A 16,682-nucleotide genomic window follows, 5' to 3' on the forward strand; every position below is an offset into this window, starting at 1 on the left:
TTTACGGTAGGTGTGTTCTAGATCTGAAGCCCACGTGAACTCTTACTGACCAAGGAGTTCCAACTGCAAACTGTTCAACTGAAGTGGGTCTTAGCCATGTAGCTTAGTGGGGTTTCAGCTGTCTATCTTCTGAGGCGACAAGAGAACGTGGTGGGTATCCCACGTATACACCAATAATCAAATTACTACAATTCAGGATTAGTAGTTAAACCTTGGTACACTACCTGTACACAACAGAGAATAAAGACACCGGTTTCAGTTCTAAGGAACTCCATCTGCTTATGCAAGCTGTATGGAGTCGTGAATAAGAGAAAAGATCAGATTCAAGAAATTAGTACAAGAATCTAACATCCTTTTGTAATTCTAAACACAGCGTAGAGCTTTCTACTTTGGCAAAGATTCAAACATCATAGAGTTAACAGATCAGTAGTTTTCCTATTCACTTACTGAACAACAAATAAACTTTTACTTAAGCGAGATAGGATCGACAGTATTCAATACTCGGATTTTCAAGACCCCAGAGAACACGCGATTATCAGAACAACTATCTAATCTTTATAGCACTCTGGAAATCAGACACTACAGAATGCATAATAACAGAAAATGCTGGAAAAACTCAGCAGGTCAGGCAACATCCGTGGAGAGAAATTTGAGTTGACATTTCGGGTTGACGTTTCCAGCATTTTCTGTTGTTATTTCGGATTTCCAACATCTGCAGTATTTTGCTATCGTACTACAGAATGCATAACAGATTGCTAAACATCCATGCAAGCCTGTCTTTTACCCTTATGTAATATAGAACCTAGCTACCTCTCTATAACACCCATGTTTTGAAAAGCATTTCAGTCACTCCTGAGCAGATTATCCATTTACCTGTATTTTGATGTATCACTAGCCAGTGAGTTGGTTAATCACACTGCCTAAATCAGCAAGATCTTGAGCCATGAGGGGAACAGTTTTTCCAATATCAAAAGTCATTCAATATCACAATTATTAATGAGTTATAAAAGAATTAATCCTTGATCTTCCAGGCATGTATCCATCACCAATATCATATACCTTGAATCTGAAGGCCCATTTTGTTCCAGATCCAAAGATAGAGTCAACTATCATCTATTCTCACGGACGGGATCGGGCAGTTACTAGGGCTAACAAGTGATTAAAAAAATTAAGTGATTAAAAATGGTAATCCATTAATCTTGGTTTTAATTGCATAATTAATTGATACAATTATTGCATCCATCTCTTAAAAGTTTGTTTTCTGCACATTTATAAAATTCAGATCAGAACCCCATTAAATTCATGCAGCATTACTGCCAACTTGGTAAATGGGAAATGACTGGAAAAAGGATTGCATTTTAATAACAAAAACTAAAAAAAAGTCAGGCTAAATTGCAGCACTGCCTCGGCCTGAAACACTGAGCTGAGCCACTATGTGATAAGGGCATCTAAACCGTTGCTGCTTGCTATTAGTTACATCACAAATCAGCAAGTTTTTTTTTCCCCCATTTAATTTAAACCTTAATCTTTACATTCTGAAGCTGCATAACCCGTGCATATTGGGCTCGAGCCATCATGGGAATAACTTCACTGCAGAAACAAAGTATTAAAGTTCTGTAAACAATCCAGGTCCTGGATCTACGTTTCCAATTTTTTGCAAAAAGCAATTTTGCTACACACGCTTCGTACACTTGTCCTTTTTCTCATTATTACAAACAAGGGCCCGTATTTTGTGGTGGGTAATGACTGCGAACTGTCCGCATTCCCTGCCATTACCCCTCTGAAAGTGACCGTAACTTCAGGATTTAGTGCATGCGCATCTAAATGCAGAAATCCTGAAATTGCAGTCAGCCATTCACTGCTCAGACACTGGCTGCGCTGTGGACACCGCCGCCACCTCCTCCTCCACCCACCCCCCCACCGCCGACAATTTGTGAAATCAGTGGAACTGATCGAAAACTTAAGCTTTTCTGCACTAACATCGCCGTTTAATATCCCATTAAATGTTAAGCCTTGTTGGAATAGGTATAACTGGGGTTTTAACAGTGTATTGACCGCTAAACAAAACTATTTTTTAAATTTGTGAAATGTCAAATTTTTCCATAATGATAAAAATTAGTTTTCAAAAACTTAATTTTTTTTTTTTTTAATCTACATTTCAGCTACCTACTCCCATGTGAAAGTCACAATCTTTAATTTGCTCGCTAACATTTTAAAAAAGTGTGGATAAAAGCTGCTTTTCATTTCCTGGTTTGCTGTCTTGAGAATTCTTCAATGTGATTGGCTGCTTAGGCAGCTTGTTGACATCACTGCAGCTCTTCATTGGGGATTCCCATTACACAGCACTACAATCAATTGCATGTTGAGAAAGATAAACTTCTCGCCTCAGAGATCACGAGATCTCTGTGGGCAGCTTTCTTGGAGGCCAGTGGCGAGCACCTTTTCTTCGCCGCTGACCACAAATTACGGGCCAAGAATTTGGCACCATGGTGCCAAGATGGTTTGTTCTGAGTGGAGGAAAAACCACATGTTTATTTGACAGTGCCACCAGTAGAAGGGGAGGTTACAGTTCAGTAGGCAAAAGTGCAGGGCTGTTGGTAGGCGAAAACTTATTCCCAAGTATATACTCTGATGAGTAACTACAGAGATAAACACACATTAAAAAAAATGAATCTCCAAAAAAATTAACACTTTAATCTTAGACGTTCATTGATAGCCCTAGCAGTTACCCAAAGACCTTATAAAAAGCCCAATATTTGGCACTGGAAAACAGCTGCCTTTATATTCCATGTTCAGCAGAAGTCTATACCCTACTGTAACAAATGGGCCATAGTCTACAAGTGAGAGAACCAAGCTGTTGATCAGTAGAAAATTTTCAGAGTTGACCAAAACCAGACTATTAATCTCAACTGCTGCTTTGACTCCAATTGACAGTTCATGTCACTGATTACTACTACTTTCCATTTTTTCTATTTTTTAATGTGCAGATTCTCATCCAAAAGCACCTCAATAAGCTGGTTTTCTAAATAAGGACAGCAGGGGCAGCAGCTGATGTAAGCGCTAACAGATAGATTTGTGTGAACATGAGACAGACGGAGTTCAAAAGCAGTTTGAACTAGTAATTGCTGGTTTTTTGTGAACATTAACTTCAGAAACTTTCCATGCTGGGAACAAATTACTACATGGAAGTGACTTACTAGAACCTCCTTTGCAGTACCCAAGAGCAGTTGTCATCATTTCTGGAAAGGAGATGTATCGCTCAGCCTGAATCCTGCATCATTGAAAGTAGCGCATCATTCAAGCAATGGAAAATTTCTAAAGTTCTTAAAATAGGAGACAATACACAGAAGAGCGAAGCCCCCTGTTGGGGTGCGAGATCAAGCTTGTTTTCTTGTTCCCATGCAACAGTATGACTCTAGTCTACCATCAAATCAAAAATCAAATCAAATCAACTTTTTGTCATTGTTAGTGCACAAGTGCAGTACAACGAAATGTAGGCTTGCAGCTCCCGAGAGTGTACATTTAGATTAAGACATTTAAACATTCAACATACATTTGACTTGTAATACATTACATAAACATAACCATAATAAAGTGCATTGGTAGATATGCAGGCTTTAGAGTTTATTTGTAGAGTTCAGTAGGGTGACAGCCCTGGGAAAGAAGCTGTTCCTAAATCTGGTCGTACGGGTGCGAATGCATCTGTAGCGTCTCCCAGATGGCAGGAGGGCGAACAGACTGTGGCTGGGGTGGGTAGGGTCTTTGATGATGGACCGTGACCTCCGTAAACAGCGTTTCTGGTATATGTGCTCTATGGTCGGTAGCCGGGTGCCGGTAATGCGTTGGGCAGTTTTGACTACCCGCTGCAGGGCTTTCCGGTCATAGTAGCTACAGCTGCCACACCATACTGTGATACAGTTTGTCAGGATGCTCTCTGTTGTGCAGCGGTAAAAGTTAGAGAGGATCAGGGGTGACAGGTTACATCCCTTCAGCCTCCTTAGGAAATATAGGCGCTGCTGGGCCTTCTTCACCAGAGAGGAGGTATTGAAGGACCAGGAGACGTATTCCGTGATGTGGACTCAGAGGAACTTAAAGCTGTCCACCCTTTCCACCACAGCCCCATTGATGTGGATGGGGGTGTGACTTCAGATGCAGGGTATCAGCTGAACGTATAATGAAATGTCTTTGTTTTGGACCTGTAACCCCAATATGCTCAACAAAAGTGAAGTAATACCATCCCATCCTCCAAGATCACCCTCCAGTGTTTTAAACATTCACACGGAGTTATTCTAAGTAACCTGGAGCAGACTGCATTTCTGGAAATTGCATGTTGATGGCAGACAACTCAAGTGCCATTCATAGTGGGCAACACTAGAAAGGGTCTACTGTGATATGGACTAGCTTTGTTTGAGCCAAGAAACTATGGATCCCACATTTGTTTTCTCTGCAATTATCCCCCTTTCCAAGGCAAGGACTCAAGCTGGGATAAAGTTTCAACACAAACCACAAATCAAACCTGGGACTTTCCTGCTCTCTATGATTTAGTACCAGACTAATTTATCAACTGAGCAATAATTTATCAACAGCAAGATCTAATCTCAAGAAACTTTGCCAATGGAAACAAAGACACATCTTTACCATTTTCTAGAAACACTGGCATCATCTCTATCTTTTCCAAAAGAAAACATTAAAAAATATATATTTCCAGTCTCCTAAAGTCAACACCTTGCTAGGGACAATTCCATGGGTACAAGGAGCATCACAACTGAATCCAGCCCTCACTCAATGTCACCACATTTGCACTTGAAGTATTTGGATTGTTATTAGGAGCTGGAACTTCGGGCAATTTGCTCCTCTCTTACCCAAGGCGTTGGAGGCCAATTATAGTGCCTCACTACTGCACCAGCTGAGATCAGCTAATTCAGCAGATTGAGGATTAATCTTGCATGAGCACCCCAAAAAAAATATTTTAAAGAGGAGCTTCAATTGTTTCACCTATATGGCAACCTGGAACCTTTAATTAATTGTCCAGTAACTGTATGCATTGAAGACACTTTCAACTGCAAGGAATTGGAGGTGATGTCCCCACAATATTGTTGCTTTTGTCTCTCCCACAGGTAGCGATTGCAAGGGATGGAGATATTGTCAAAGTAACCATGATACGTTACTGCAGCACATTCTGTAGATCATACATACTGCAGCCACAGTGCACCGGTGACGGAGGGGATGGATATTGAGTCCAGTGGCAGGTGCACCAATCAGACAAACTGCTCTATCTTGGATGGTGTCGAGCTTTCAGAGTGTTACTGTGCTGCACCCATCCAGGCGAGCGGTGAACATTCCATCACACTCCTGACTTGAGCCTTGTAGATGGCGGAGAGGTTTTGAGGGGTCAGGAAGTGAGCCACTTGTCACAAAGTACCCAGTCTCTGTTCTGCTCTTGTAGTCAGTGTGGATATGGCTGGTCCAGTTCAGCTTCTAGTCAACAGTGACACCCAATACGTTGAATATGGAGCACTCAGCGATAACGAGATGGCTGGGCTTTCTCTTGTTTGAGATGGCCATGTGGTGCAAATGTTACCTGCCAGTTGTCAAAATGTGACATTAAATGCAATTCTGAAGATGTGCCATTTTTACATATTCAGTAGCAAGTCTCCTGTGCATTGCTCAGAGGATGCGCTTTACAAGAGGTTTTATATAATGTAATGCATTTTTCTGCTACAGTAGAGCCGTGTCCCTTTAAGGCAACAAAGTCTAATTATTGTTCACATCATATCACAATCATTTATTAGGTCAGACAACTTTGGAAATTGTAAGTTACTCATCAATTTCAACTCTAGAAATGAGGCACGCAGCTCGAGTGGCTTTTTAAAAAATATATATCTTGCATCTGTAACAAGGTGCAAAGTCTGGCACACACGGTCATACCTTTTAATATAAATAAAAAATTCACACACATACTTTGAAGCCGAAAGTCCCTGAAGTTGCTAACCGTCTGCGCACGCACATTTACAATCTGTATGTTCAATATACAGTTTAACTCCAGAAATCAGATTGCAGTATCTTTTCTTTCAACTAGTTTTGTTCAAAAAAAATGTACATATACACAAAAGTATTCTACTCTTCTAACAAGCAGTGAAATAAATCCTGATTTCATGGCTGCTCTGTTGCTGCTTGTAGTCTAACCAAAGGGAGCAAAAGCTTGGCTTCCATTTTTCAAAAAATGTACAAAACACGATGCCTACTGTAGAAATCTTCAATAAACACTATTACTCTAGATCAATAACAATACAATTAATTGACTTCCCATCTATAAAAAATTACACGAAAATATATCTTCTAATACATTAAAGCCACTAAAGAAAGAAAAGAAAGACTTGCATTTATATAGTGCCTTTCACAACCACCGGATGTCTCGAAGCGCTTTAAAGCCAATGAAGTACTTTGTGAAGTCACTGTTGTAATGTGTGAAACGCGGCAGCAAGCTCCCACAAACCGCAATGTTTTTGTTATGTTGATTGAAGGATAAATATTGGCCAGGTCACCGGGGATAACTCCCTTGCTCTTCTTCGAAATAGTGCCTTGGGATCTTTTACGTCCACCCGAGACAGCAGACGGGCCTCGGTTTAACGTCTCCGATGACGACACCTCCGACAGTGTAGCACTTCCTCAGCACTGCACTGGAGTGTCAGGCTAGATTTATGTGCTCAAGTCCCTGGAGTGGGACTTGAACCCACAACCTTCTGACTCAAAGGCGAGTGTGCTACCCACTGAGCCACAGCTGACAACAACTACCATCATCCCACTCAGAATTGCAATAGCACACAATATTTTACTTTGTACTGGCTTCTGTATTTTGTCCCCAAGAGTTCAACATTGAAAGAAACACATGAAAGTACTGTGTTGATCAATAATTGAGAAGAAAACCACATTAAAAAAAAAACTTGCCTTCCTTGCTTACAATGAAACAATATAGATTGCATTCCAAAAAACATACACAGCTTCCTCTGCACATATACAAGCTTGAAAGGACTCTGATAAAAGCAGGTCAGTTTGTTCGCAATTTAGCTGTTCTCTAATCATAAGCAACGTTATTTGCCATGAGTGGTTATCTATATTTAAGAAAGATATAGCACAGACCTGAGAAATTAATTTAGAGAAATATGGCTAATACAATTTTTAATTTCATTTCCCCATTTTAAAAAGGTTATGTAAATGCTGCACTGGAATGAATATTTTTAAGTACTCTTTAAAGTGAAACAATTACAGGAAACTTCGCGATATCCAGCACCGACAGGACCGAGCTGCTGCCCATCTATCAAAATTTCCGGATAGACCAGCGCTAATGTTGAAGGATACGGAGGTTTTCATCTCCGTATCCGACAACAAACACTGTTGCTTAGCAGCAGCTTGTAAACACTCGGCCCGTACCTTGGAAGCTTCTCTGAAGCTGTTGCTAAGCTACAGAGACGCTTTCCAGAGCCTGACTGTTAAAAAAAAATGCGAGAGGAAAAAAAACCTAACCAAAACGGCTGCTGATTTCTGCCGTTAGATCGAGGTTTCCGGACATACCAAACTTTCCTGTATATAAGTTGAGTACCATTGCAGCCAAAGTAAGATGAGGCAACGAGGGGTTCCCATTTCTACCCAGCTACAGTCCGATTCTACTGCACAAGCAGCCTGTCATATATAACTGACCAAAGTAATCATGGAGACAACTGGAACAGGTATGTGGCTTAACGTGCTTAATACATAATACAAAATAAATCTCTCTCTGGGGGAAAGGCACATGAAGAAAAAAGGGGGGTTTCCTGCAAGACTAAAGATTTGATATGAACGAATTCAGCACCTCAGCTTTCTAATACACAAAAGGACTAATAAGTATGTGAAAATTTCAAAATGTTGTCATATTATGGGAACTGAAGTGGAAGTATTGTCATGGTTTAATCTGAAATAATGTTCTGCAGTTACATTTTTTTCTTTACCTACCTTAAGACTTGACTCATAGTCCGTGTTCACTTTAAACATCAACCCAAGACGCAAGTGAATCTCATTGGCCCGAGAGAAGCTAGGATCAATATAAAGCACCTCTTGAAATGCTTTAATTGCCCTGAAAATAGAACAAAAATAACTTAGTATTCTTTGTCTCAGATTTATTCAAAGGAGACACTTTCTTTACAACTTGTCTCCCATGAATAATAAGCAGGATAACAGAATAATGTTTGTTTCGAACATAAAATCTGTAACAATAATAGTTAAAGTTGATTGGAATTTCTGGAAAAACATAGATGCCTCAAACATAAAATCATAGGGAAAAAATTGCTTTGAACATTGAAAGTGAAACATCAAACTTCTGGCTAACGTCACATTTATTAAACTGTAAAACTTAATAAATATTATTTTAGAAGTACAGTCCCCAACGTTTATTGGGGGCATGTTCATGCAAACACTATTTGCCCGCTATACACTGGGCCAACGCAACTAATTAATTTTAAAAACACGGAGCTCCGGCTCACCACCTTTCTCCTGCTCCCAGCCACTGTAAAATAAAGCAACTAAATATGATGGCCGTGGCTCATAGAAATGCATAAAGCATTAATATTAAATTCCACAGCATGCTTTTTTTTTTTAAAACATACGCTTTAACCTGGTTGGACAATATGCCCCAAAGCAGCATATGCACCAAATTTAACTAATTAGGAGCGACAAGGAGCTTCTTTCCTTCTCTATTTTTAATTATAATCGTAGAAAATATTTCTGACTACAGACAAGCTATGGCGAGCTGAACGCAGTTGAAATATGCAGCAGTCTGATCAGTTTTGCCACTATAGCAGATAAATCGCGAGTTTCAGCAGGTTGTGACGGAAGGTGTCTTTCATCTTTGGTACTTATTTGTGAGCAGCACTCGCAGGAGTTCTAGAGGCCACGTGGGTGATTGAAGGCGGCGAGGCTGCCTGAAAGGACTTAATGGCAGGTACGAACAGCTGCGTGAACTGCCTGAAATAGTTGACGCGCTGAATACAGTTTAAGCAGCACTTTTGAAATTGACACCAATGGTAACAACAAATTATTAGCGCCATTTGCCTGATGTAGTAGGGATGGTGGAGATTGTACATATACCTTGACCTCATCAAGGTTTTCTTTACCCAGCTCAACCATTTCAGCTATACTAATCTTTTTAAAAAGTTGGAGAATAAACCTTGTTTCAAGCTCTCACATTAACACAACAATGCTACACCTGCTGTCCAAATTAAAATGCATTCCAAATTTTACAAGTTGGGTGATAAGATGCAACTTAATCCTCCCAACAACATATACATGTGACAGCTTCAGGCTGGTACAGATTTCAGAATAAATACCTACTGGCTCACCTCCTGTACTCAACACCATCTGTGCTTAACAGTACAAACATAAAGAAAAGCCACAGGTGCTCACTGTTGTATAGAAGGCTGCATTCAGATTAGGTCAAACAAAATTAATTGTTCATTTCAGAGGAAATCATCATAAAGAACAAAGCAAGATAACAGTAATAAAGCTAAAATAAAATATTTCAGTTTTATCTCAGGAACTCCATTATATACCAGACTAGATCTGGATTAGCACATTTCGGTGAGAATTTTTCCCTCAACCAATAATCAAAATTAATTAAGGAATGAAAATATTTATAAGATCACAAGTGCAGAACAGAAGTCAGGCACTTCCCCCACAGAGCAGGAGCAACAGAGCAGTTTCAAGCAGCATTGGTGAAAGTCACTCGCCCGTCTTCTTGGCTAGGGTCAGTGTGAACCAACCTAGGCAAGAGCAAAGACAACGTATTTTGAATAAAACAACTGGTCTCACTTCATGCTTAGCTGATTATAGTATTAAAATGAGTCGTATAGGCAAGTAAAGTACCAGTACTGATCCTTTGACTGTGCTGTACTAATTGATCTTTGCCAACACGCAAGTGTAAGAGGTATACAAATAGCCTTGACAATCCCCGGTTAAGGAGGTGGGAATCTCCCAGGAATTTTGCATCCGTTTGCTATTTGTGCCTGCAGGGGCATCGGGGAGAACATGTTCTCGCTTGGCTGCAATGCCTCAACAGTTGATTAACCTGCAGACACTCCCTGTCTATGCTCACACAAGAACAGTAGTTACTTGGGCATAGTACTTTATGGCGCCTGGCATTTGTGGAACCAGACTGTGCAAAGAGTTAATGCTTTAAGACGAGAGGATAAAATATACCCGAGCTTCAGTTTGTTCCAAAGAAAAGTCAAATTTTAAATCAAGTGTATTCAAGAGAACAGCTGGTAAAAAAAAAATGCAGCTAATCGATCATCCTTTCCTATAGTGATACTGTTTATAGCAAGATCACAATATAGATACAGGTATGGCATTGTTGGCAGCACTGACAACAGGGGAAAGTAAGCTTATATATATGTTGCTTAAGAGAAGGAACAGCATTGCTAGAAAGAGTGAGGGGGCACAGGAACAACACAAGTATAAAAGTTCAATATGGCCCCTTTACTGTTGAGTGCAATTTGACTATCCTTTTGGTTGTGCTCATGCAATCTCTGCTATTTCCCTTTATGCCAGATTTCTTCTGTATTATTACCAACACCCCCCCCCCCCACACACAACACTGTCTGCAGTCTCATTTCCATCTGTTTGCACTAACAGGGCTAATGACTGTTGTCTGCACTAGTGCCAGATTTGCAATGCTCCTGTACAGACCAGGAACTGTATCTCATCCAGTGTCCTTCCATGCTCACCATGGCTTTTATGTATTAGACCACTGTCATACTGTTGGTCCATTATAACTACTGCCCAACACCCTGCTCTTGAACTGGTTAAATCTCAGTGATTTGGCTGGCTTTCAACAACTTCATGTGCAAATATGTAGGGAGAATGCCACAATTCCTGCAACTCCTTTATGGTAAACATCCCATGAACAATTGCACAGAAGGCACAGTGACAATGGCTGTTGTCAATAGCCCTAAGTGTAGGCATGCTATGTGAAGAGCTTGATTTCAATGCACTGCACCAGGATGACAGTAAATGAATCATCAGCAGGGAGAGCATACCCCTTGCCATTTGAAATTGGGACTCCCAAAGACATGTTCTCCCTAAACTGCAACTGTGACTTCTAGAAACACTATGGGTAAAGTAAAGGAACAGAAAAGGGTGCAATACTCTGATATAAGCTGCCTACAGACCTCCTGTAGTAGTTTTTTTTTTTTGGGGGGGGGGGGGGGGGGGGGTGGTGGTTGGGTTAGAAATGTATAAATACAGGGACCAGGGAAGCATGTAGCAAAACCAATGTGGCTACAATGGGAGATTTTAATCTACACATAGACTGGGAGAGGCAGAACAATTCAAGCAGTAACATCAATGCATTTCTAGAATGTATTCTGGTCAGTTTTCTAAAACAATGTTTCAGAATCTACAAACAAACACACATTAGATTTTGGTGTTAAACCAGAATTAGTTAACAATCTGACGGTAGGAGAACATCTTGTAAATAGTGACCAAAATAGGACTACATTTGATATTAGGTTTGAGGGTTAAAGTCACAAGCCAAGGTTTTAAATTTAAGTACGGCAAACTTTTTAGAGATGAGAAATAAATTGGCCACAGTAAACTAGGCTGAACTGTTAATGGGTAAACCTACAAACAGTAGAAGTATTCAAATAAGTATTTAGTGCAATACAAAACAGAGCACATACCTTTCAAAGACAAAAGGCCCCACTTGTGTACTTAGCCACAATGGTCAACAAATGAGGTAAGTGACAGTGCCAAACTAAAAGAAAAGGCTTACACAAATGCAAGAGAAAGTTGAAATCCAGCAGACTGGTGACTATAAAAATCAACAAAGGAACACAAAGCAAGTAATGAGGTAACAGCAAAAGGTTTTATGAATATATTGAGTGGAAAGGAGAATGTCGGCCCATTAAAAACAGATCCAGGCAAGACTATAACGGACAATGATGAAATGGTAGGCTTGTATGAGTGCTTTGTATCCATTTTCAGTGGAGAACAGAGGACAAAATATCAGCAGTACAAGGGAGCCAAGTCAAGAGGAGGAAGTTTGTGGATTTAATAAGTTTTTTAAAATGGTAATGGAGAAAATAATGGGGCTTAAACTAGACAGATCTCCAGGACCTTATTGTTTCCACTCCAGGGTATTAAAAGGAATAGGTAAGGAAATTACAGATGTGTTGGGTCATAATTTTCCAAAAGCTCACTAGATTCAGGAATTGTACCTTTGGATTGGAAAATTGTAAATGTCCCTCCAATTATTTAAGGGAGGGAGGGAGAGACACCAAGTAACTACAGACTCATCAGTTGTGAGGAAGTTGTTGGAATCTATTATCAGAGACAGAGTGACTGAGCAGTTGGACAATTATCAGCTGATCAGAGACTTACTATGGATTGGTGATGGGTAGGTCATATCTGAATAATCTAGTTGAATTCTTTGGGGAAGCATGGTGGATAGGGGAGTGTCTATGGATGTTGCCTATATGTATTTCCAGAAGGCATGTGATAAGAGATTAACAAAAATGAAAGTGCATGGAATTGGAGGTAGCTTTGTTACATGTGTTAGTAATTGGTTTGGAGGTAGGAGACAGAGAGTAGGGGTAAATGGGAATGTTCTCTAATGGGCAGAATTCAACAAGTATTGTTCCCCATGGTATTGTAATGGGACCCCAGCTTTTCACCATTTACATCAATGACTTGAATGAAGGAGTGTTGTGCATCCAAGTTTGTAGATGACACTACATTAGGAGGCAAAGTAAGTTGTGGTAGATGGAAGCAGAAAATTACAAAGGGACATAGACAGATTAAGCGAGTGAGCAAAACAATGGCAAATGGAGTTCAATGCGGAGAAGTGCAAGGTCATCCACTTTGGATCCAAGAAAGACAAATCGGAATGTTTTCTTAATGGAGACACACCAAGAGCTGTGGAAGAGTAAAGGGATATAGGTTCCAATGTACACACATCACTAAAAGCTAGTGCACAGGTACAAAAGGGCTAATGTAATGTTGGCCTTTATCTCAAGGGACTGAAATACAAAAGTGAGGAAGTGGTGCTTCAGTTGTACGGAATCTTACACCCCATCTGGAGTACTGTGTTCAGTTTTGGGCACCGAACCTCAGGACAGCTATATTGGAGGGGGTACAGTGCAGAATCACCAGAATGATACCAGGGCTTAAAGAGTTAAATTGGGAGGACAAGTTGCATAATCTTGGTTTGTATTCCCTTGAGTTATGGACGGTTGAGCGGTAATCCATAAGGTTTTTTTTTAAATGATAAAAGGGATACAATAGGGTAGATACAGAGAAACTATTTCCTCTGGTGAGGGAGTCTAGAACAAAGGGGCATAAGCTTAAAATTAAAGCTAGGCCATTTAAGAATGAAATCACACAAAGGGTCGTGGAAATCTGGAACTCTCTTCCACCAAATGGCTGTAGATACTGGGTCAATTGAAGTTTTCAAGACCGAGATCAATAAGATTTTTATTAGGCATGGATATCTGGGGACATGGAGCAAAGGTGGGTAATTAGAGTTGAGGTACAGATCAACCATGATCTAACTGAATAGCAGAATAGGTTCAAGGGGCTGAATGGCCTACTCCTGTTCCTGTCATTTGTATCCCTAGAGTTTCCAGTCTGGTTCCTAACAAGATAATTTATTCAACTCCTTTTACTGCTATTCAATCACACTGTTAAATCTTGTATGCTATTCTTTTAGTACAGTTGATGCAGGATGAAATTTAAGTACAATCAATGAAAACATGTAATACCATTTCTACACAGAAACCATTTTAAAAGCACTATTTTTTCTGTTTTGGTAGAGGAAGTCATGCTGGAAAGGACTAAGGTTACAAAATCATACAACGTATATTTTATGCTTGATCAAAGAGGTACACGGCATCTTCTGAGGGTATCCTCAATTACATTGGTGTCTTTAGAGTTTGCCTGTTGACCATCCTTTCGTTTGGTACATGGGAGTCTTACAGGTATGATCAAACTGTTATGTTGTACTATCATGCTTACAGCCCAGAATCACAAGTTATGATAGATACACATTCATATAAACCCACAAAGTCTGGCTAAACAGCATGTGATTTAGTGACACCATGTGGCCAAAACCTGCACAGCCGAGAAATGTATATATCTGCAAAAAGAACGGTTCCCCTAAATGAAAGAAATAATGTTTCTTAATGCTGAATTGTGAACTGTTGCATTACCTTATTTAAAGACTTCTGAAACATTTTATTAATTTTCCCTCCCATCATGTGAGCTGTTTATCACCATGCAAGTTTTTTTTCAGGCAAGGTGTCTCCACGACCACAGTTCATACTTCTCTAAAAGACAGCTGTTCAGGGGTGCACTTACAACTGGGTGGAAAAATAGCATTTTGCCTTACTTCTACCTACTTACAACTATATGATAGTACTTCTGGCTTATCAGCTGAGGACCAAATAAAATCATTCCCAGCTGTGGAGACGGGAAGCCTTGAGACCTACACTTAGCACCAACAGTTTTTCTTTAAAACAGTTTAGGTATTTTGGTGTTTGATACCATGATGAACTGAATTAACACAGGATTACTGATTATGATCAGTTATGATACAAAACAAGGAAGAACTGATGGTGGTTATTGTAATAGGACCACCTTGTATAAAGCTCAAAAAAAAGTGAATAATGAATGCTAGTAATGATGAACCAATTACTTCAAGGGCTGAAATTTGCTCTCTTCAAACCTCATCCAAGGCCCAAAATTGTCACACTGCTGTGGGTTCCTTGACCACTGTTTAATTGAAGCACTCAATTTCTGCAGACACAAAATAATACCTAATAATTCTAGTTCAAACTGCACATATTTTGGAAAACACTAAATTTCAAGTAAGATACCTTCAAACTAATTTTAAATCTCCACATACATAGCTACTTGACTAAGTTTACTCATTTTTAATTTATGCACTGAAAATGAATAGCAAAAGCAGTCTGTACCCTACACCATTTGTATAATTAGCATGCCACCGCCAATTCAATAGTCACCAATATACCAGCATTGTTCCATTTCCAGAACAAAATACCAACATATTCCCCAAAGTCTTTCCATAGACACAAGGCACAAGTCAGGAGTGTGATGGAATAGTCAGAGTAGAAATAGAAGGATATTTCAGCTGAATATGTGGCTAGAGGAATGGTGCAAGGGGAGGGATTCAAATTCCTGGGACATTGGAACCGGTTCTGGGGGAGGTGGGACCAGTACAAAACGGACGGTTTGCACCTGGGCAGGGCCGGAACCGATGTCCTAGAGGGAGTGTTTGCTAATGCTCTGGGGGAGGGTTTAAACTAAAATGGCAGGGGGGTTGGGAACCTGAGCAGGGAAACAGGGATAAAAGCAAAAGACAGGAAAGAGAAAAACAAAAGTGACAGGCAGAGAAATCAAGGGTTTAAATCAAACATGGCCACAGTAAATAATAATTCTAAAAGATCTAAGAGCGTTAAAAAAAACAAGCCTGAAGGCTTTGTGTCTTAATGCGAGGAACATTCGTAATAAGGTGGATGAATTAGCTGCGCAAATAGAGGTAAATGCATATATATGATTGGGATTATGGAAACATGGCTCCAGGGTGGCCAAGGCTGGGAACTCAACGTCCAGGGGTATTCAATATTCAGGAAAGATAGGCAGAAAGGAAAAGGAGGTGGGGTAGCATTGCTGGTTAAAGAGGGGATTAACGCAATTGAAAAGAAGGATATTAGCTCTGATGATGTGGAATCTGTATGGGTAGAACTGAGAAATACCAAGGGGCAGAAAACATTAATGGGAGTGGTATATAGACCTCCAAACAGTAATGCGGAGGTTGGGGATGGCATTAAACGGGAAATTAGAGAAGCATGCAATAAGGGCACAGCAGTTATCATGGGTGACTTTAATCTACATATAGATTGGGCTAACCCAAATTAGTAACAATACTGTGGAGGTATTCCTGGAGTGTATACGGGATGGTTTCCTGGACCAATATGTTGAGGAACCAACTAGAGATCAGGCCATCTTAGACTGGGTATTATGTAATGAGAAAGGATTAATTAGCAATCTTGTTGTGCAAGGCCCCTTGGGGAGGAGCGATCATAATATGATAGAATTCTTCATTAAGATGGAGAGTGAAATAATTGACTCAGAGACTAGGGTCCTGAACTTAAATAAAGGAGACTACGATAGTATGAGGTGCGAGTTGGGTAGGATTGATTTGGGGAATGTCACTCAAAGGGTTGACGGTGGATGGGCAATGGCAAACATTCAAAGATCGCATGGATGAACTACAGAATTTGTTCATCCCAGTTTGGCATAAAAATAAAACAAAAAAGGTGACTCAACCATGGCTAACAAGGGAAATTAGGGATAGCATAAGATCCAAGGAGGACGACATATAAATTGGCCAGAAAAAAGCAGTAAACCTGAGGACTGGGAGCAGTTTACGATCCAACAAAGGCGGACAAAGGGATTAAATTCAGAGGGGGGAAATAGAGTGCGAGAGTAAGCTTGCAGGGAACATAAAAACTGACTGTAAAAGCTTTTATAGATATGTGAAGAGAAAAAGATTGGTGAAGTCAAGCGTAGGTCCCTTGCAGTCAGAATCAGGCGAATTTATAATGGGGAACAAAGAAATGGAAGACCAATTAAAT

The 16,682-nt window shown here is 40.0% G+C and overlaps 1 protein-coding gene across 4 annotated transcripts in view; it reads right to left on the minus strand.

Moving 5' to 3' along the window:
* kdm6a (lysine (K)-specific demethylase 6A) overlaps positions 1-16,682 on the minus strand; it is a 317,166-nt gene that overhangs the window by 199,274 nt on the left and 101,210 nt on the right. For all 4 annotated transcript variants that reach the window (XR_015080830.1, XR_015080829.1, XM_086006692.1 and 1 more), the window contains exon 6: positions 7,990-8,110. Coding sequence is in view for 2 of the 4 variants with exons in the window: in XM_086006692.1 (XP_085862818.1) it covers positions 7,990-8,110 (121 nt within the window). In the remaining 2 variants the exon portion in view is untranslated. The remainder of the gene's footprint in view (positions 1-7,989; positions 8,111-16,682) is intronic.

The sequence above is a fragment of the Somniosus microcephalus genome, chromosome 14 (assembly GCF_052327205.1).
Source record: "Somniosus microcephalus isolate GS21.2 chromosome 14, FLI_Smic_1.0, whole genome shotgun sequence".
Taxonomy (NCBI): Eukaryota; Metazoa; Chordata; class Chondrichthyes; order Squaliformes; family Somniosidae; genus Somniosus; species Somniosus microcephalus.